Below are 20,618 nucleotides of genomic sequence, written 5' to 3' on the forward strand. Positions count from 1 at the left end.
CTAATCGCCAAAGGGTTGAAACAGGAACGCACACAACAGAGCACCACAGACAAACCACTTAACTCAGACTGATGCCAGCTCACTAACAGTCACGGGAGACCCCCAGCTAACACCACCTAGCAGCACAACTCATAACTACAAAGCGTGCGCGCACAACAGGTCGGTTCCGGTTATTTTTGGGTCCCCCTTCGTATATATATAATACTAGGAGTAAAGATGATTGTTTATTGTTCCATGTAATATTAGTCTATGCATAAACAACTTTAATAACATAGGACTTCGTATGTTAAATCATCTACCACATTATTTTAAAGAGATACTAGTACTATATAAGTTTAAGAATGCTTTGAAAAAATTCCTATTTGATCATTGTTTTTATAGTATTGACGAGTTTTTCTTGTTTAGGGAAAAGCCTTAGTACCTGTCATCTGTAACCATATATTTTAAGAATAATTAATTTGTAGATTGTTGAATATTAGTGCAAATCATGAGAATGTCTACTGTTTAGCTTATTATTTATTCCATGAATTTGGTTACTACGAGACAGGGAAATATTTGCATGGGTTACTTAAGGGAGATCAAAATTTGAAATCTGTCTTGTGCCAGGACAGTGAGATTAGTGTATTACAGTGTGTTGCTGTGTTGTGTGTGCATTAAAATTAATATACTAGTGTTATCATTATTATTATTATTTTAATTTACTATAATGATCAAGTATTGTATATAGAAAATATCTGACTTGTCCTACGTATATCGTGTATAATGATCCATGGATGTTAATAAAATAAAATAAATGAACATTGATCATGAATGCTTTCAAATACACATTTCCTACTTCTGGTCTGCAATTGTACTAGTTCCAATACAAAGTACATACTGAAAAACTTGCCCATATCTCAAAAAAGCATTAAAAATTAAATTCACTTTGTTGTGAATACATCTAATCTTATGAAATATTTCAACAAAAAGAGAGTCTCTACCAATGCCTTGTGCTTTTAAATATGGTTTTCTAGCATTTTCATTATGTCTGTGTGCAGGTTCTAGACATTGCATTTGATTACACGGGTCATCGCTTGTCAACAGCAAGTAGCGATGCTACTGCATGCATATGGGATGTTCACTCAGACTTCAAGCTATTGGCTAAAATGGAGGGTCACAGGGAAGAAGTCTCCAAGGTAATATCTTCATATTTCCTTTGTTTCAGGCATAAGAACTAAACCACTTGTATTTTATTAATACAATACTCTGTTTATATAGCATGGGGGCGGGAGTAACTGTGACCTTCTTAAGGGCACATGTTACAGGTAGTCTTGACGCCATCCTCAATGAGGTGGGCTGAACTACGTCCGTGTCTTTGGTGGGGGACGCATCATGGATGGACCAGGGATGCATTGGGACACAGCTTTGGGACACCGCCTCGTGGTCCTGCTGGGCAATGACAGTCTTGGGGTCTGATTAGTATGACCATCCAGGACTGGCGGCTAAGTTCCCATAGAGGGCAATGGCATTATGACCAGAGCCTCCAACGCAGCGGCATAATGACTCCTGGGTATCACTGCCACCTAAAAGGACACCTTTTCAAGCTGGGACTGTCAAATAACCTAACTTGTGAAAGGTGCCTACAAGAAAACGAATCAGCCATCACACATCCTGTGTGATTGTGAGGCCATAGCTTATGTAAGATTTTGTCACTTGGGTCAATTATTTATGGAACCAAGTGACTTTTATGACGCTCTCATAAGCAGGGTACTACACTTTATTAAAAGTGTAGAATTAATAAAGGGCTAATCTATGGGGAAGCAAAATAGATCATTGAAGGTTGCAATGCAGGGGCCGGTTTTTATGGCCCACCCCTTACATACATTACATTACATTATATAGCATGGGTTGGGATAAATCATTCAGTAAAGCAATTATTATAGCTAGACAACCAAAGGTTAATTCCTGGAAGGGGGGGGGGATATTTCTCTTTAATCATCAAATCGAGACTAACTTGAAGGCCATCAAGCTCATGTACAACAGGTGACAACAGCTCTTTCCTGGAATTAAAGTGGTTATAGAGTGCAAAGCCACCACTGACCTCTAGCAACAAAATTAAGAATGAATGATGCTTTATCTTCACTTCCTCTGCTGCGCTGAATGTCACAGGCACTGTCATAGGCAAGTGATCAGTACAACTGCTTTGTACTCAGGTCTCAGCACACAGACAGCTATCATGATCAAGATTATTAATGGTTTTCCATGGTTACTCCAGAAGAATGTTTTATGACCTTAAAATAGGTTCACCAAGCTTCTTCCACTTACTTTCCATTTCATCATTCATACAACCATATCACTATCTGGCACTTCATACCCCATAAAGTTGATAAAGCTCTGTTAAATTACCAAATACATCTTTATAGCAACTTTACCTTTCTATTTGTTTATGTTTACATATCTGAAATGCTGAAGTTGAAAATAAAAAGTGAAATCTATTCTGTTGCAGCATTAAAAATATTATACTTTAGAATTAAAAACATGTTATTATATGAGTTAAATAAGTATCAAATGCATGTCACAGAATACACTTGAGATCCACCTTCAAACAACTAAGTAAACTAAAGCCATGTAACATCTCACAGTGCAGCTTCTATTATTATCAATCTAACAGGTCTGTTTCAGTCCTGCAGGGGCTCAGCTTCTGACAGCATCATTAGACAGAACAGCTAGACTGTGGAATACAGACACAGGCCAATGCATCCAGATACTTGAGGGACACACAGATGACGTATTTTCATGTGCATTCAGTTACAATGGAGATATTATCATCACAGCTTCCAAGGACAATACATGCAGGATCTGGAGGTAAAAAGCCATTGGAGGTTTATCCAGAACTTCAAGAACAAAAATGACCACTTTCAATTGGCCCCAAAGATCATACAGCCCTGGGCCATTTATTGTGACAAAACTGTTGAATTACTAATTTCTATATCACCATGTAAATTACAAGTATTACAAAATTAATTACTTATCTGCATTCCAAACACCACCCTACAATTTATGGACCTGATGGTCTGAGGTACTGCAATTACCCTCTGTAGTAAAGATCTTGGGATTAATACCACATGGATTCAGTACTTATTTTACAACTTTCAAATTTAAGTCCACAGCTGTAACAAATATGCAATCTCTTGCAGTCCCTAACATTATCACATGGGAAGAGGCCGATTCAATCAGGAATAGCTAAGAATCTGACCCAGCATCCTTCCTAATATAAGCAAGCTATATTTTTATTTAGTCACATTGTATTAATAAATTATATTAAACCTACCATCAAATCCAAAAACACTGAAAAATAAGTTCATATCTTTCATTTCAGTTTCAGCAGGCAATTTTGTATAAAACATCTTCCATGTTGAAAAGTACTGCAATGTCAATGGCTCAAATCCTTTATGTATTCTTTTCAAAATAATTCCAACCAGCCACACTGGCTTACAGTGTAACATGGACTACAAACCATAGAAGCAGTTCTATATACTCAACATTCATAAGTTCTGTCGTAACACTTTTCACATTGGAAATATCATCCTTTGCCCAATTTCTTTAACAACATGAATGTCAAAATTTACAAACAACAACAAAAGTCATGATAATGCATCAGGAATGAACTGCCAACAGTGGAGCCAACAGTTATCTGAAGCTGATATAACAATGTTCTCCTTGTACCACATGTGACTTGTTACACAACAGCTTAGCTGATCACTTTGCCTTACATGACCATCATGAACAAATATTGTCTTAAATGTTTCAGTACATGATGCATCATATATGTACACATTCTCATCAAATCCAGACAATGAAACTCGATTCATATCATCAGGAGAAAAGTTCATAACTGGCAGTCGACCATTAGCATTTTCTGCACGAGATGCAATATCAATAAATTTTCCAATGTCTGATTCACACATGGCAATATCAGTATTCCTTATGTCATATATTAAGAGCTTGCCCATAGCTGATAATAGGCCAAGTTTTGGATTACTGTTTTCACCATTTGCAGAAGACGAACTTGTCTTATTGATGTAGCCAGTGCTCACTGTCCATAGTTCTCTAGTTACTATGTTTTTGTTCCCTAAGTTCTGTTTGGCTAGAATAAAAGACAACCCCAATAAGATTCATGGTAAATATAACTACATAATTATTCTGATCTAGTAGTTTCCACTCCAACCTTTTATTTAAAATGGATTTTGTTAGAATCAAAACCAGAACTGGATATTCTTACTAAGGTGTATTCTAGTTTTCTTTGTCCATTCAAGAGTTGCCAGTAGAGGACCTTAAAATCAGTGATAAATATTTTTAAGTTAACTTTACATAAATCTCAATACAGCTGATGTCGCAAGCAAGAGATACAGTAGCCCTTTCTCTCAATTTTATTGCATGATGGAGTGGAGTTGAAACCCCAGATGAGGACTAAGTTACGATATTGTGCTAGCTTCTAGCAGAGCATTAAGACAGCACCGCCATTCCTAGGCTATGGTACAACATAGATGTTCTGAAACAAGTGTTATGTTTTAAAGAACAAAAGTTAAAGTAATCCTAGTACAGTTCATTTTCTTACCTGGTGAGAAATTTCCACACATCTTACCAGCACGGACATCATGCAGGAAAACGCTTCCACCGTTCCTCTCACACAAAGCCGCTAAGTTTTCAGAGACAAAAGATGGTTCAAACCCACACTGTGTTTCACTTGTAGAGTCAACTGACAATTTATAAAGCATAGTATTCACTGTCAGATCTATTGCAACCAAATCTCTTTTCGTCCTTGTTGTCAATAAAACAAGTTCCTGGTTATTTAATGCCATAAGTGGTGTAACCAAGTCACAAGTCAGGCTGCCAAATCTTGTGATGAGATCTGAAATGATGAAGGCAGACTTTCTTGTAAACACAGTTTATGTTACTCACTTAGCTACAAAGTACCTGTAATTTGCTTAATGCAGGTATGTATTCATTCTTCTCAAGTGCTCTGTATATATAACAATGCTGTATAAATAATACAATTTACATATCATTATATCATGACTGGTAATTGGGAAGGATATGTGAGAAAATGTTCATTGCATACACAAGGTTCTACCCTGACATCTGTCTCAATAGACAGGTAAAACCATAACAAATTTCAAAGAGGATGGCAGCTAATACTCCACCTGAAAGCCTGAAAGAGGATCATTTCAATATAATGCAGTATTACACCAATATACCATGATGTTCAGTGCTAATTTATTGTATGGTTTGTAAGTAGAGTTGATTGTACTTGAGTCAAGTTTAACTCCTAAAAGTATATATCAGCCTTATACCGACCAAAAATATGTTCACGGAGATTATAAAAATGGTATCTTACTTACTTACTGATGGAGCTAAGCCCTTCTGGAGGAGCCCCCAATTCTGCAGCTACTCAAGAATTTCCCAGCATTTTATGGAACCTGTAGGTTCATTACCATGTTTACAAGAGCCCTCCACTGGTCCCTAACCTAAGCCAGATCAATCCAATACATACCATCCCATTCTATCTCTCTAAGATCCATTTTAATATGGTCCACCCACCCACACCTTGGTCTTCCCAGTGGTCCCTTTTGTTCTGGCTTTCCCACCAATATCCTATATGCATTCCTCGTCTCCCCCATTCGTGCTACATGCCCTGCCCACCTCATCCTCCTTGACTTGATCATTCTAATTATACTTGATGAAGCGCACAAGTTATGAAGCTCCTGTAAAATAATATATGGCATAGTAAACCCCNACCTAAGCCAGATCAATCCAATACATACCATCCCATTCTATCTCTCTAAGATCCATTTTAATATGGTCCACCCACCCACACCCTGATCTTCCCAGCGGCCCCTTTTGTTCTGGCTTTCCCACCAATATCCTATACGCATTCATCTCCCCCATTCGTGCTACATGCCCTGCCCACCTCATCCTCCTTGACTTGATCATTCTAATTATACTTGATGAAGCGCACAAGTTATGAAGCTCCTGTAAAATAATATATGGCATAGTAAACCCCATTTAGAATTAAAGAACTGTACATGTACAATACCAATGTCAGTCGATCTTTGTCTCAATGCACGCTGGTTTCCATTAAGTTAATTAGCAACACTTCCACAGGAATTAGAATGATCATCACGTTAAAGTGACACAACAAATGATAGCCTACACAATTAATTTTCAACGATAAGTACAGTGCTGAAGAATATTGNCTGATCTTCCCAGCGGCCCCTTTTGTTCTGGCTTTCCCACCAATATCCTATACGCATTCATCTCCCCCATTCGTGCTACATGCCCTGCCCACCTCATCCTCCTTGACTTGATCATTCTAATTATACTTGATGAAGCGCACAAGTTATGAAGCTCCTGTAAAATAATATATGGCATAGTAAACCCCATTTAGAATTAAAGAACTGTACATGTACAATACCAATGTCAGTCGATCTTTGTCTCAATGCACGCTGGTTTCCATTAAGTTAATTAGCAACACTTCCACAGGAATTAGAATGATCATCACGTTAAAGTGACACAACAAATGATAGCCTACACAATTAATTTTCAACGATAAGTACAGTGCTGAAGAATATTGTAACGTGTCGGCAAACCAGAGGAGTAACTTCTATGGAAACGCTACAATAGACTGTTACAGAGGAGACAACAATTGCTCCATTGTAATTCTAACNATGAAGAGTACAAGTTATGAAGCTCCTGTAAAATAATATATGGCACAGTAAACCCCATTTAGAATTAAAGAACTGTACATGTACAATACCAATGTCAGTCGATCTTTGTCTCAATGCACGCTGGTTTCCATTAAGTTAATTAGCAACACTTCCACAGGAATTAGAATGATCATCACGTTAAAGTGACACAACAAATGATAGCCTACACAATTAATTTTCAACGATAAGTACAGTGCTGAAGAATATTGTAACGTGTCGGCAAACCAGAGGAGTAACTTCTATGGAAACGCTACAATAGACTGTTACAGAGGAGACAACAATTGCTCCATTGTAATTCTAACAGGAGTCTCTATGGTTATAACGGAGGGTTCGTTGCCTAACAGCGGGCAAGGTTATAGATAGCCCAGCTTCAGCGAGAAACAGTGAGTCTCGGAATAGCATTCGAAGAAGTCAGTCGTCATCAAACCTCCGGAGAAGAGAGTCTCGGGCCAGCCTTCGGAGAAGAGAGTCCACCATCGCCGGAATATTGTGAGCAGTGATTGTGACACTGCAAGTGAAAATGCCTGTAAAGTGTGTGTAAGTGAGNTTTAAAGTGACACAACAAATGATAGCCTACACAATTAATTTTCAAAGATAAAATAAACAATAAATAATATGAAGGTATGATTAGCCACATATGAACCAGGGGGGTGCAGTTTCATTTTGAATGTAAAATAACCAATGATGGAATTAAAAAGAAACACCCACACAAACAATAATATAGTTATCAAAAGAACTAGCACTTTTAAAAAATATAACTACAGAAGACCAAACATGTTAGGCATGTTATGTACACTGGGCAATGACATGTGATACAATGCACGTTATGGCAGTGAAGGGTCAAGTGGACCAGTTTCATCATATTCTTACACATAAATTCCAGTTCTTCTGGGAAGTAAGTTTGCGGTGAGTTCAATCCACAAAGACTTAAAAATATTTTCAATATGTCTGTTGCTTAGGACAGCCTGTATCGCTTCATATCTTGTGCCTTGTGAATGTGCAATTACTTCACATTACCATTTAACTTGTAGGCTTCATGGAAGAATAACAACAAGCACAGGTTGTGAATCCATTATTTCTTAACTAATATAACTTTATAAAAAATTTAATTTAACATATTTTGGTTTCATACCTGAATCTTCAGAACCCAAGTTATATATTGCAGCACCAATTTGGTCTTTCTCAGAGACAATAACTTTTCTCTGATTCCATAAAGCTTTCATCTGAAAATTATTAACAGTTTGCATATGTGAGATACTGTAACTTCACAGACCATGCAATTAACATAGCAAACTAAGAAACTTAAAAATGATTGACAATTCAAACTATTTTTAAATGCAACTCTTACATTAAGGATTACTGATTTCTGTTTTACTTCAAACTGTTAAATTTCACCATACTTTCAGGGAACATGGTGTATAATGTATTATTATACATATTCTAAATATCTGTAAGGTTTGTTATTTAGTATCTAGTGTGATGGCAGCACAAAACAGAACTCCTTAATTTATATAGCAAAACAGTATCTCCCCAAATTGACTATATCTACTGAGCATGCTTAAGGATGAGAAGAATCAGTGGCAGTTCTTACAGAACGTATATTGCCTGGTTCCATTCACCTGCAAGGGTCTTTGTGTGACAGAAGAACCATAAGTCATCAAACAGAAGACTTGGCAGTGCTACGGAAGATATTATCACTGATAGAAAAGCAGGATATTTAACTTGCTTTACCGCCAAAAGTAATTATGAAAAAAAGAACAGAAAGTTCAGATTTCTGTCATTCAGAACATACAAAACCCCTATAGGATGTCTTTAAAAAGCAAAAAAATAAAATGTCTCTCTGATGTACTGAGTACACTGAATGCCTATATGGGGTTAATGGTTTGTATACACATTTTGGCATACACATATTTCATCTAGTATTCATGAATTTCCATGAAGCTGACATTCAGAAAAATGAATACTAAAATAACTACATCTATTAAATGAAAGTGTCTCCTGCACTTCTGTGACTGAACTCCCTACCAAGTACCTGATGTCTCCTTGGTATCCATTTCACCACACCCACCTAAACAGAAGACAAGACTCATGCATAAACTATACATGCCTTTTTCAAGTCAGTCTGAATGGTGTACTTGTCTTTCTTGTTATATTAAACATATTCATATCCCAACATAAGCCTATTAGAGAGCAAGGAATGATCTTCATGTTAGGGAAGTGTATGAGAGCATCTTTTGTGGTGTGTGAAAAACATAAACACCCTGATTCCCTATATCCATTACTGGAAAGAAAGGACAAGTGGAAACAGTTACTTTCCAGACTTCATTGATATTTCACTCACTGTAAATCTGTGCAACTACTATATGTATTTGTGATCTGGATGCTTCTGCACCACTGTTCTACTTCACCTGTATTACTGGAGCAATTGTGAAGCCTCCACTTTTCATTCGTAAGTCACTATTCTTAACAAGCCCCTCATGACTGGGAGCCACAGTCAGCTTTTCTGGGAGGGACAGTTCAAGGATCTCATCTCTTCCAGATTTGTGTTTCCCAACTACACAAATTGTCCTTGGATCTGTGAGCTCAATCTGATGAATAACATTCTCAAAATCAAACATTCGCAACTGTTTGTATCTGCAAACAACAGTCAAAAATGTGGTAGTCAAAAAGACTGTCAACTTTTCAACAACCACTTAATTAGGCAGTACCTGTGAGGGTCTCCACGACTGATCATGTGTGGATATGTATGAAGAGCAATGGAATTGACTTTTCTGACACATACATTCATTCAGTATTCATGGAACATGTAAGGCCCCTCACAGTTTATTCAATCTTGAATTCTTCTTTGCAGAACATGACATAAAATTAAGTTTTGTGTATGAGTGAGCAAGATATTCAAAACAGGTTATAACTGGAAATGAAATATGGCGCTATCTTTCTCAGCCACAAAATAAATACCAAATCCTATACTGAAAGCCATGGAATAAAAATAGCAAGTGATGCTCAAAGTGTTTGAGAGTAATGACAAGTCATTCTTTGTCATCTGTGGAGGTAGCACGTGGTGGATTAGTTGGTTGAGGCATCATGCTACAACCCAGAAGGTCGCGGGTTCAATTCCTAAAGAGGTCATTGAATTTTTCAATTAACCTAATCCTTTCAGCCACACTATGGCTCTGGGGTCAACTCAGCATCTAACAGAAATGAGTACCAACAATTGCCCTGGGGGTAAAGCGCAGCAAGCATGTAAAGCTGACAACCTCGCCACCATCCATGAGCCGATTGTCCAGAAAATGTGGGAGCCTCGATGTCGCACAACCCTATGGGCCTTCATGGACTGTTACAAGGACAGTTTTACCCTTTTATTTTGCCGTCTGTGAAGAGCTACCTGCCATAAATACCAACATCTCTGTAAATCTGAAAACTGTCTGCTTCCCCATAACAATGCCTCAGCATGCCATGGTACAGGAATATCTGATCAAGAATGGCATAACTATGCTTCCACAATCCCATTGCTCTTCAGAACTAACCCGTCAATTAATACTCATTCCCAAAAACGAAAGCCTTCTCGACTGTACAGTGGTTCCAATTAACAAGATGAAAGATGCTAGGACAGTGGCATCTGGAAAGATCAGATGTAAAGGTCTGTGGCAGTGCTTTCAAAAGTACTATAACCACTAACAGAAACAGTAGTGAGAGCAGAAGGGAACTACTTTGAAGGCAGCAAAATTATGACAGGTAAGCTTAGAGCAGCAGAAGTTCATAAACATTTTGACTCTTACATATGTGGGTAGGCTGAAAAGTAATGCACATGTGCTTGTAGAGCGCGAACAAAAACAAATAGCAAGATCGGGCAAAAAGTACATTAAAGTACAATTCTTAAGTTTCAAAAGCATATATATTTATTTTTCAACATAGTCACCGTTAAGGCTAACACATTTCTCCCAACGTGTAACAAGTTTTTTCATTCCGTCACTGAAAAATTCTTACGACTTTTCTCGAATCCAGGACTTGACAGCTGCCTTCACCTCATCGTCCGAGGTGTAATGATTACCCTTGAGGTCTCTCTCTTGAGTAGAGCAAAAAAAAAATCGCAAGGCACAAGATCGGGGGAATAAGGAGGGTGTGGAATCGGTTCAAACTTCAGGTTTCGCAGAGCCTCTTCAGTTGCGCGCGAGGTGTGTGTGGACGAGCGTTGTCATGTTGCAAGATTATTGGCGCCAGGCTGCCTCTAACACGACAAACTCGATGCCGGAGGTGTTTTAGAGTCTGTATGTACTGAGAATAATTTACCGTTGCCCCTCGTTCCAGAAAATCGGTCACATAAACTCGGTGAGTATCCCAAAACATAGTCAAAAGAAGTTTTTTGGCGGATGGTTGTTTTGAACTTTTTCGCCTGAGGAGAAGACGGATGTCGATATTCAGCGCTCTGTCTTTTCTCTTCCGGGTCGTAACGATGGACCCATGACTCGTCCCCCGTCACAATATTCAAAAGAAAGTCGTCTCCTTCATCACGGTAGCGCTGCAAAAGTTGCTCGCAGCATTCCAATCGACGCTGTTTGTTCTTGTCTGTGAGACGGCGTGGTACCCATCGTGCACAGATTTTACAGTATCCCAATTATTCAATAATGAAGCCGACACGTTCCTTGGATATTCCAATATGGTTTGCGATACGCTTTTGAGTGATTCGCTGGTCATTTTGAATCAAATCGTCGACGAGTTTGTGATGATTATCGTCTGCGGCAGTGATGGGACGTCCGCTGCGAGTTTCATCAACAATTATGGCTTTTCCAGGCTCGCAACCATTAAATTTTATTACCCATCGATTTACAGTAGACTATCAACAGCATCGTCACCATAAACAGCCTTTAAACGACGATGAACCTCAGTAAGAGTCACTTTTTCAGCAGTTAAAAATTCGATAACAGCACGCTGTTTAACTCGCGTTGACACAGCATTAGAACACGTCTCCATACTTCCACTTCTCGAAATACACTGGATGAACGCAACGATCTCAAACCTGCGCATGCGTATTGAGGGGGAATGTTACTTCCACATGTCACTGGCGCGCTTCTGAAAGTCATTTCGTTCGCGCTCTACAAGCATGTGTGCATTACTTTTCAGTCTACCTACGTACAATATACAGAATAATTTGCATGCAGGGATAATTAACTTATTTATAGAATGTAGTCTCATTATTGTACAACTGTGAAAATGTATCAAAAGGCAGTGCTTCCTGAAGGTGATACAATGGTGAAAGTCAAATCCAGTTTGTAACTTAACCTTCACATCTGAAGTAAAAAGGTTGAGTCCAGTGGGGACAAGATTTTTCTCTTCTCCACATCATACAGACCGGTCCTGTGGCCCACCCAGTCTCCTATCCAATGGGTACCAGTGGGGTCTTCCTCCAGAGCCAAATACGCTGAAGCGTGAAGCTCACCACTTACCTCCAACTAGTGCTGAGGTCAAGAATGTGTGGATCTATATCTGCAAATACGTTCTTAACCCTCCCAGTACTATAGGAGATGGCAGCCACGTTTTAATCTGGGGGTACCAGGTTATTGTCAAAGAACAGGAAATTTAAAATCCTAACATCTATAGGTCAGGTGACCATACTTCTTTAGGGTAGAGAGCTAATGGTATTAACATTGGAAAAATGAAATGTTTGTCCAGTTGGACTGCACAACACACAGCCAATGAAGGTGAATTTGCTAAACTGAGCCAAAAAACACATCAATACCAACACTAGCAAATGTTTGGTAAAAATGGCGTGGTAAGAACCATAAAAAAATCCAATCTCTTCAACCAATTCATGAACAGTCAACCTTCTGTCATTTTTAAATAAAAGCTTAACAGCTTCCAGGATAGTCACTTCTGACAGGCATCCATCCCTGTTTAAAATGCCTGAACCACTCATAAATTTGCACTTAGCTCATTGTTGTATTTTCAAATGCTTTCTCCATTATTGTAAGTTCCAGTTGTCTTACTGCTCACAAAATTTACAGCACACACATTATTCTACGGTCTTGGGTATATCAACCTGTGACAAATCACTCTGATTTGAAATGTTAACTAGAAATTACTAGAACAACAGAATCACTCATCACTCATGGAGCTGAGCCCTTCTTGAGAAGCTGCAAATTGTGCAGCTATTCAAGAATTTCCCAGCATTTTATGAAACCCAAGGTCCATTACTGTGTTCACAAAAGCCCTTCACTGGTCCCTATCCTGAGCCAGATCAATCCAATCTATACCATCCCAGCCTCTCTCTCTCTCTCTCTAAGATCCATTTTAATATTATCCACTCACCCACGCCTTGGTCTTCCCAATGGTCTCTTTCCTTCTGGCTTTCCCACCAATATCCTCTATGCATTCTACATTATTCAAATATTTAAATACATAAACGATTGGTTTAAAGCTAATTTATTGACACTAAACTTCGATAAAACATATTTTATACAATTTTTCACTAAGAATAGCTATGCAATGGATAAGAATATTGACTATAGTAACAATCAGATTGCTAAATCTACTAATACCAAATTTCTTGAATTAATTATTGACAATTTGTTGTCATGGAAAGGACATGTTGACTGGCTTATGTCTAAATTAGGTTTGACCTGTTACGCAATAGGCCTGTTAAACCTTAAATGTCACAGGAAACAATAAGAAAGATTTTTTCTCATATTTTCATTCCCTTATGACTTATGGTATAATCTCCTGTGGCAATTCTCCCCACAGTATTCATATTTTTAAGCCACAGAAAAGGGTAATTAGAATTATTACTAATTCTTAAAGTAAAGACTCCTGCAGGGAATTGTTTAAGAAGCTGAAAATTGTGCCCCTCCAATCACAGTATATATTTTCTCTCCTGTTATTTATTGTTAAAAACAGAGAACTTAAATCTAACTCTGAGATTCACAGCATTAATACAAGACACAATAACAATTTACATTATCCAATATACAATTTAACAGTATTTAAAAAAGGAACATATTATTTTGGAATCAAGGTTTTTAACAATCTTCCTTCTAGTATAAAGAACTTAGCTCATTGCATGAAACAATTTAGATTTGCTTTAAAAAGAGTTCTACTTTTAAATTAATTTTACCCATGGGAAGAAAATTTTAACTTCAATATTAATTAACAATCTTGGTCTATTATACGCTAGAGAGGTAGTAGTATATTTTATGTTTCATTATTGTAGTCTTTTTTGATATTAATACGTTATATGGTTTTACATATATAATTTATAACCGTTTAATGATTTACTCATTGTGATTTGTCTCGGATAACATGTGTAATTGTGATGAATTAAGTATAATTAATTTGTATTTATGTAACTGATGTGACTTGTCTTGTTGTAATTGACTATTTCTATGTCCACTGGTCTTCCAGCCATGTATGGCTCAATGGAATGTACATAATGAATGAATAAAAAATAAATCAATCCAACTGTTATATTGTTAGGAGACGTTCATCACAGCTGCACACCTCTGTGGTGTAATTTATGTAAGATAAAGGTTCCTACTCTTTTTAACACAATGTCACAATTTTGGTTTTCCTCAAGCTCTCTGGCACCTCCCCCAGTTTCTGACTGGAATATGTGTAACCCTTTTCAATTTCTATTTATATTATTGGTCATGACCAACTAAATCATATTAATTTTACCAACATATCTATTGTATATGAAGGAGATTGAAAAATATGCATAAAATTATTACACTTTATTTTCATAACAATATCCAAGTGAACAAAAATAATGCCAGTGTATATAATATGATCACCAATTACAACATAGTATATCACAAAAATACTTCAAATTGATATCATTTCATAAATTAAAAACTTGAATAAACTATGAGCAACAGAGTGATACACCATACTGCAGCTAAGTGTTAAATGAATGACTTTCAGTCACTTATTGCTGAAGATAAAAAGAAACTTTTAAGTGAATAAAAGTTACTTACTTACTCATGAAGCTGAGCCCTTCTGGAGGAGCCGCCAATTCTGCAGCTACTCAAGAATTTCCAAGCATTTTATGGAACCCAAAGGTTCATCACCGTGTTCACAAGTGCCCTCCACCGGTCCCTATCCTGAGCCAGACCTATCCAATCCATACCACCCCATCCTATCTCTCTAAGATCTATTCTGATATTGTCCACCCACCTACTTGGTCTTCCCTGTGGTCTCTTTCCTTCTGGCTTTCCCACCAATATCCTATACGCATTCCTCGTCACCCCCATTCGTGCTACATGACCTGCCCACCTCATCCTCCTTCACCTGATCATTCTAATTATACTTGGAGAAGAGTACAAGTTATGAAGTTCCTCATTATGCAGTTTTCTCCAACCTCCTGTCACTTCATCCCTCTTCGGTCCAAATATTCTCCTCAACACCCTGTTCTCAAACACCCTCAGTCTATGTTCCTCCCTTAATGTCAGAGACCAAGTTTCACACCATACAGAACCACAGGCAAAATTATAGTTTTGTATATTCTAATTTTTAGGTTTTTGGATGACGCGAAGACAAAAGGTTCTGGAATGAATGGTAGCAAGCATTACCCAAGTTCAATCACCTCTTAATTTCCTCCTGAATCAGGTTTCGATCTGTTATTGTTGTTCCCAAATATCTGAACTGTGCCACATTTTCGAAGGATCTGTTTCCTATCTTTATGTCATGATTTTGCCCTGCATTTTGGTGACAAGGCAGCAACATATACTTAGTTTTCTCTGTGTTTACTTCTAAGCCAACCTCTTTACTTGCGTCAATTAAAGTTTGTGTGTCTTTCTTTATGGTATCTACATTATCATCCAATAGATTCACATATCAGCGTAGACCAACAGCTGATGTGTCCTGTTTAATTTCAGTCCCACCTAGTTTCCCTGGACCTTCCTAATTGCATATTCTAAGGCAAAGTTGAAAAGGAGTGGGGATAAAGCATCTCCTTGTTTTAAACCATTCTGGATAGGAAATTTATCAGACAAACGTTTACCTACACAGACTTTACTATACGTTTCATTTAAACACATTTTAATCAACCTAACTAGTTTCATAGGCATCCCAAACTCTATTAGAATACTGTACAATACTTCCCTCCTAACCGAATCGTAGGCTTTCTTGAAGTCTATGAATAGCTGAATCCCCATTTTTTCTCCAATATCTGACGAATGCAAAAGATCTCATCTGTAGTTGATCTGTTACATCGAAACCCACACTGATGATCCCCAATAATTTCATCTGTATATGGACTTAACCTTGAAAGAAGAATATTGGACAAAATTTTATATGAAGTTGATAGCAGTGATATCCCCTGATGATTACTACAGTCAGTTTCATCACCCTTCTTGTGAACTGGTACAATAACAGAATCCTTCCACTGATCAGGCAAATTTTGTCAGACAGAAAGTACTGTTTCACCTCACAACCAAAAAACCTAGCTTTGAAGGATGAAGCAGCACAACCTAAGTCACTTTCAGTTTCAGGCTGAATTAAAAAATTGGCTTGAAACCAGGTTGGCACTACACGCCACCACTGCATGACATACACGAGTATTTATTGCTACACCCCCTACACGTGTCTGTAACTTTTGTATGGGATCCTACTGTCCCATGACAGTTTAGCATCAAAATATGTGTATGATGTAAAAATTTCTCACTTCTTAAACAATGTGTGAAATAAAAAAAGATGCATCACTACAACTGATACTAAAGACAAGCTAGTGGATAATGAAATGCTATATAGTGAGGTTTCATAAATGAAAAGAAGAAAAATCTCTTGCATTGGGGCCTTTGCATCCTGTACAAAAAATTGTGAGTAAACAATTCAAATTTGTAATACAAAAATGCTGAACCGTTCTCCTTATTTGGTGATGGAAAATGATCACAAATGTCGAAATTTAACAATTTGATCTTCTTGGCAAATTAGGATTTGTGGTTCTGATGGATGCCTATGGACATTAAAAAAATTATTCTTTTTCTCATGCACTGAGGCCTTGGTTTTGGGAGCCATTGACCTAAGGCATCAGAAAGGGCAAAAGTCATAATTTCAACACAGAACACTCAAATGTGAGCAGACACTATTTCCAGGCACTAACGCTGTCCCATTACATCCCACTTGATATGACTGAAAACACAATTCGGGCAAACCTCGGCGGAGGCCAGAGCACCGGTAACAGGGTTGAAACGCGTAATACAACCCATCTCCACTTCTTTAAATAAAAAACCAACTCCCATTGGTGGGCGAAAGCAAGCAGCCCAACAAATGTGACAAGCAAGTTCTGAATATAAAGCTAAAATACACAATTCCAACAGTGTAGCGAAACATATGCCTTCTCCGGGTCAGTGAACCTACTTTGAATTTGAGCACCTTATATAACATCACAATCACAGTACTTAACGTCCAGATACGAGATTACTTTTTAAGGTTATGTGGCTCACAACGGGACGCGTTTTAACATTTTTGTACGCATTATCACATCACTAATCTTACCTCTTGATAGAATCGTAAAACCACTCATCTTCGTCATCACAGGCAGAATTCTTCGAAGACATATTATACATTCCGACATTAAAACACCCTCTTTCTACACTACTGATGTTGGCAATACTCAAGCCATGGATCACCAACCCACCGTTGTCTAAACGGTTTAAACTTCCCGTTTCCTCAATTCCAAATATATAACTAGTTTGATAAATATGTAACCATTATCTGTGACCTGTTTTTCTTCACGCATCACTCGAATGCAGTAAAACAAAACAAAAAAAAAAAAAACCGGGCTTTAATATTATAATAAGGCAGCAGTCCTTTTTGAAGGGAAATTTAATCCAAACTTTTGCAAACGCTCAAAGCTTGCCTTTCTAACAATCCTTCAATGCCCACAATCACCTCCAAAAGTACTGACAGAGTGTCATGCATTAAACCGACCACTCTTCGTTATAATACTGCAAGGCACACAGTCACTCATTACTTTGTCACATCTCTCATGTTAAACTCAAATTGTCTGTAATATATCCTGTTACATCTTCAAAACATGCAAATAAAGACCACATAAGCCACTTTCCACCAAATCCTTCATAATCTCTCAGTACACAAGTCACTTTATTTCTTAATAGGCACATGATTTTTGGATGCTATTTTACATACACAATATTGGATGGGAATTAGGTTACTCATAAATAAAACTGATCTAGCACATTGTATATCTGGCCATTCAATCATCTGGATCAGCCAGCATTAATTCTAATCAGTTCTCTTTAAATTAAATTTAACTTTAAAACTGCATGTCCTAAATATGAAGTAGGTACTTGGGCTGATATTCTAAGCCAGAAATGTTACAACTTGACAGTGAACACAGAAACAAGTACTGCAACACTTTACCTGGAATAGAATTTTGTTGCCACAATATGCTGCAATTTAACACACAAAACAAAGGATGTGATAAGGCTCAATTCATGATTTGTGTGTACAGATGTTATCAATGAATGTGTATTACATAAACAGCAATAAATTATTTTTATTATCAAATATGTATGACAAGACCTTACATGAACTTGGAAGTGAACTGAAATTTGAAACTAAAAATAATTTCTTTCTCTCTAAATGCAAATACCTGCATATACACATTATGATATTATGTTATTGCATTCCAGTTCATCCATGTAATATCTAAAACAGATAACCTGAGAAAAATAGAACATTACATTGGGAAAACAAAGCAAATATATTGGTTGAACTCCTTCAGTTATGGCCCTATCAACCTTCCTGATATTTGCCTGCCCCACAGAGGTGAACGAGTTCATTCTGAGGTGAACGAAGTGGTGAGACAAATTGATCAAATGAAAATGGGCAGAATGGATCTACAGCTCAAAATGGATACAAAACTGTGGTGGGGGTCTGGTATTCACCCAATCCTTTGGCTGGTAAAGGTAAAAAAGATGAAGTTTTCCCTGTGCTTAACTAATTAAGCACTACACCATGAAGGTGTATCGGAAGTGGCTGTACAGATCCACATTTTCTTTACCTCGGCACTAGTTGGAGGCGAGTGGTCAGCTTCACGGCCCAGCTGCTTTACACCTGAGGAAAGAGGCCCTGGTGCCCACTGGGTAGAAGGTTGGGAGGACCCTAGAGCTGGTCTGGATGACATGAAGAGGTGAAAATTCTTGCCTCACCGGGACTCAAACTCTGGCTCCTCTGTCCTCCAGCCCACAGCCATACCAACTGAGCTCTCCCAGCTCATATATTTTGACTGGTTCAGGCATGAAGGTTTAGTTTTGTGCACAGTTAAATCTGTATGCTAATCTGACCAGTGATCAAATGAAGGATCCTCACTGCAAGTCCAGTGTCCTGCCTAGACATTTCCAGCGTAAAAGTGACTGCATGGAAATATTATTAAAAGTTGAAACAGAGATAACATACTAGGAATATTAAAATTTTAAATAAAAAGAACACGACAACCGTTAATGAGACACCATTACTATCTCATTTCAAAATTAATGCTGCTAGTAAACAATGGTGTTTGTAACAACTCAGAACCCTTTGGAACCAGCAAACATAAATTTCATTTATCATAGGTTATCTGTTTCCATATAAATTAACATTAACCTATGAACGTTTGTGACTAAGTCCAAGAGAAATTGTGCCTGCAGTCCTACAAAACTATGTACAATTGTTCACACTTTTAGCAATAAACAAGTTTTTACAGGTTGGATCTGGAGTTCTTACAGCAGTGACTATAAGAGTTCTACCTATGGTATGTGTGTACTAGTTCACACAAAGCAATTTTATTGCAGTTTAGTTACAAGTCACACTAAGTTAACCGTGTTGCTCCATTATTACTTGGAGGGCGATGATTGTTAACAACACTATAACTGTCGCTGGTTGATGATATCATACTTCGCAGAAAGTCTTCCAACAAACCAGCCAAATAACGACGCTTGAATCGTAATGATTCATGAATGATTTCTTTGAGCAATGTTACTCGCACATCCAGACATCCTTTAATATTCTGAAGGTGAGCAAACAGAGGCGCAAAATCTAAAAAGTATAAATTTAAAATCAATTAAAGGGAGAATGAGTAAGAAATTACACAGTGGTTTAAAGGAAGTGAAAGGAGTGAATATATCACATGCCAATTGTCTTTGTAAATATAAAATTTCAATAAAATAGAACCTCAATCTGCAAGTACTATAATAAAAGACGATTTTGAATCAGAGGTGTATCCATAAAATGAGAGGTCTAAGAATAGGAAAAGGAGAATACCATATGAATGTCCAGTCACTTAATTTAATATTTACCTGTACCATAATGGGAACATAAGCCAAAAAGTACAAAAATACTTCTGAGAATACCAGTAATAAATATTATCACCCACTTATTTGATAATTTCAACATTAGCTTTCTGCTCTATTTCATGTGTGCCATTGCTTTCCACAACATATGAAATATAAGAAGAGTTTAGCCTTATCAGACTCAGCATTATTTCAGGACCTCTACACTGCAAACCTATGGCATAAAAAGATGGAAGTAGGGGGGGGGGTTCTCATATACTGGAAAATATGTGAAGTAAAAGGCTTTCAATAAGCGTCAGTATAATATTCTTTACGAGAAAATATTTAAAATATTCTGGGCCATCAGTAACATACATTCTCAGCAACACTTCAGTAGAACGAAAGTTTTGAGTAAACATCATTTGACTCAGAAATAGCACTATAATGACTAACTCTATTAGCTAATTTTCCTTGTATTACAAGGTAAGTGAAAATTGAGGTCATGTCCCATGTGGGGGTCTACGTGTGACATGTGCTAACAACTTCAGACTGATTTTCATGGCATTCAATACAGACATCATGTCACTGGAGGCCACCTTATTCTCAT

The 20,618-nt window shown here is 37.5% G+C and overlaps 3 protein-coding genes across 6 annotated transcripts in view; 1 reads left to right on the forward strand and 2 right to left on the reverse strand.

The window, feature by feature from the left end:
- The window catches only part of LOC111864803 (dynein assembly factor with WDR repeat domains 1), a 34,102-nt gene extending 31,254 nt beyond the window's left edge, over positions 1-2,848 (forward strand). Inside the window, exons 6-7 of the mRNA XM_033751583.1 lie at positions 1,038-1,175; positions 2,651-2,848. Coding sequence (XP_033607474.1) covers positions 1,038-1,175; positions 2,651-2,848 — 336 coding nt within the window. The remainder of the gene's footprint in view (positions 1-1,037; positions 1,176-2,650) is intronic.
- Positions 2,849-2,895: 47 nt separating this feature from the next.
- Positions 2,896-17,487, reverse strand: LOC111864796 (WD repeat-containing protein 73). 3 transcript variants are annotated; one of them, XM_023852308.2, is made up of 5 exons: positions 17,235-17,487; positions 9,155-9,380; positions 7,879-7,969; positions 4,598-4,891; positions 2,896-4,126 (listed from the first exon to the last, which is right to left on the reverse strand). In XM_023852308.2, the coding sequence occupies exons 1-5, from the start codon at positions 17,303-17,305 to the stop codon at positions 3,624-3,626; spliced, it is 1,185 nt and encodes a 394-aa protein (XP_023708076.1). In that variant the 5' UTR covers positions 17,306-17,487; the 3' UTR covers positions 2,896-3,623. The 3 variants fall into 3 exon arrangements, with proteins under 3 accessions (XP_023708076.1, XP_023708078.1, XP_023708077.1); XM_023852310.2 differs by lacking the exon at positions 17,235-17,487 and adding an exon at positions 17,097-17,169; XM_023852309.1 differs by lacking the exon at positions 17,235-17,487 and adding an exon at positions 14,714-14,742.
- Positions 17,488-18,980: 1,493 nt separating this feature from the next.
- The window catches only part of LOC111864795 (integrator complex subunit 6-A), a 44,691-nt gene continuing 43,053 nt past the window's right edge, over positions 18,981-20,618 (reverse strand). For both annotated transcript variants that reach the window (XM_023852307.2, XM_033751580.1), the window contains one exon: positions 18,981-19,778. In XM_023852307.2, coding sequence (XP_023708075.1) covers positions 19,552-19,778 — 227 coding nt within the window. In that variant the 3' untranslated portion in view covers positions 18,981-19,551. The remainder of the gene's footprint in view (positions 19,779-20,618) is intronic.

The sequence above is a fragment of the Cryptotermes secundus genome, unplaced genomic scaffold (genome assembly GCF_002891405.2).
Source record: "Cryptotermes secundus unplaced genomic scaffold, Csec_1.0 scaffold1278, whole genome shotgun sequence".
In the NCBI taxonomy this organism is placed as follows: domain Eukaryota; kingdom Metazoa; phylum Arthropoda; class Insecta; order Blattodea; family Kalotermitidae; genus Cryptotermes; species Cryptotermes secundus.

Bases quoted from the DNA above. Each gene is read 5' to 3' on its own strand.
- LOC111864796 (XM_023852308.2), bottom strand. From the start codon at position 17,305: ATGTATAATATGTCTTCGAAGAATTCTGCCTGTGATGACGAAGATGAG. The intron at 7,970-9,154 runs GTGAAGTAGAAC...AATAATTTTCAG, and splicing joins CAATTGCTCCAGTAATACAG to ATGAAAGCTTTATGGAATCA. The intron at 4,892-7,878 runs GTATGAAACCAA...TCATCATTTCAG, and splicing joins CTTGGGTTCTGAAGATTCAG to ATCTCATCACAAGATTTGGC.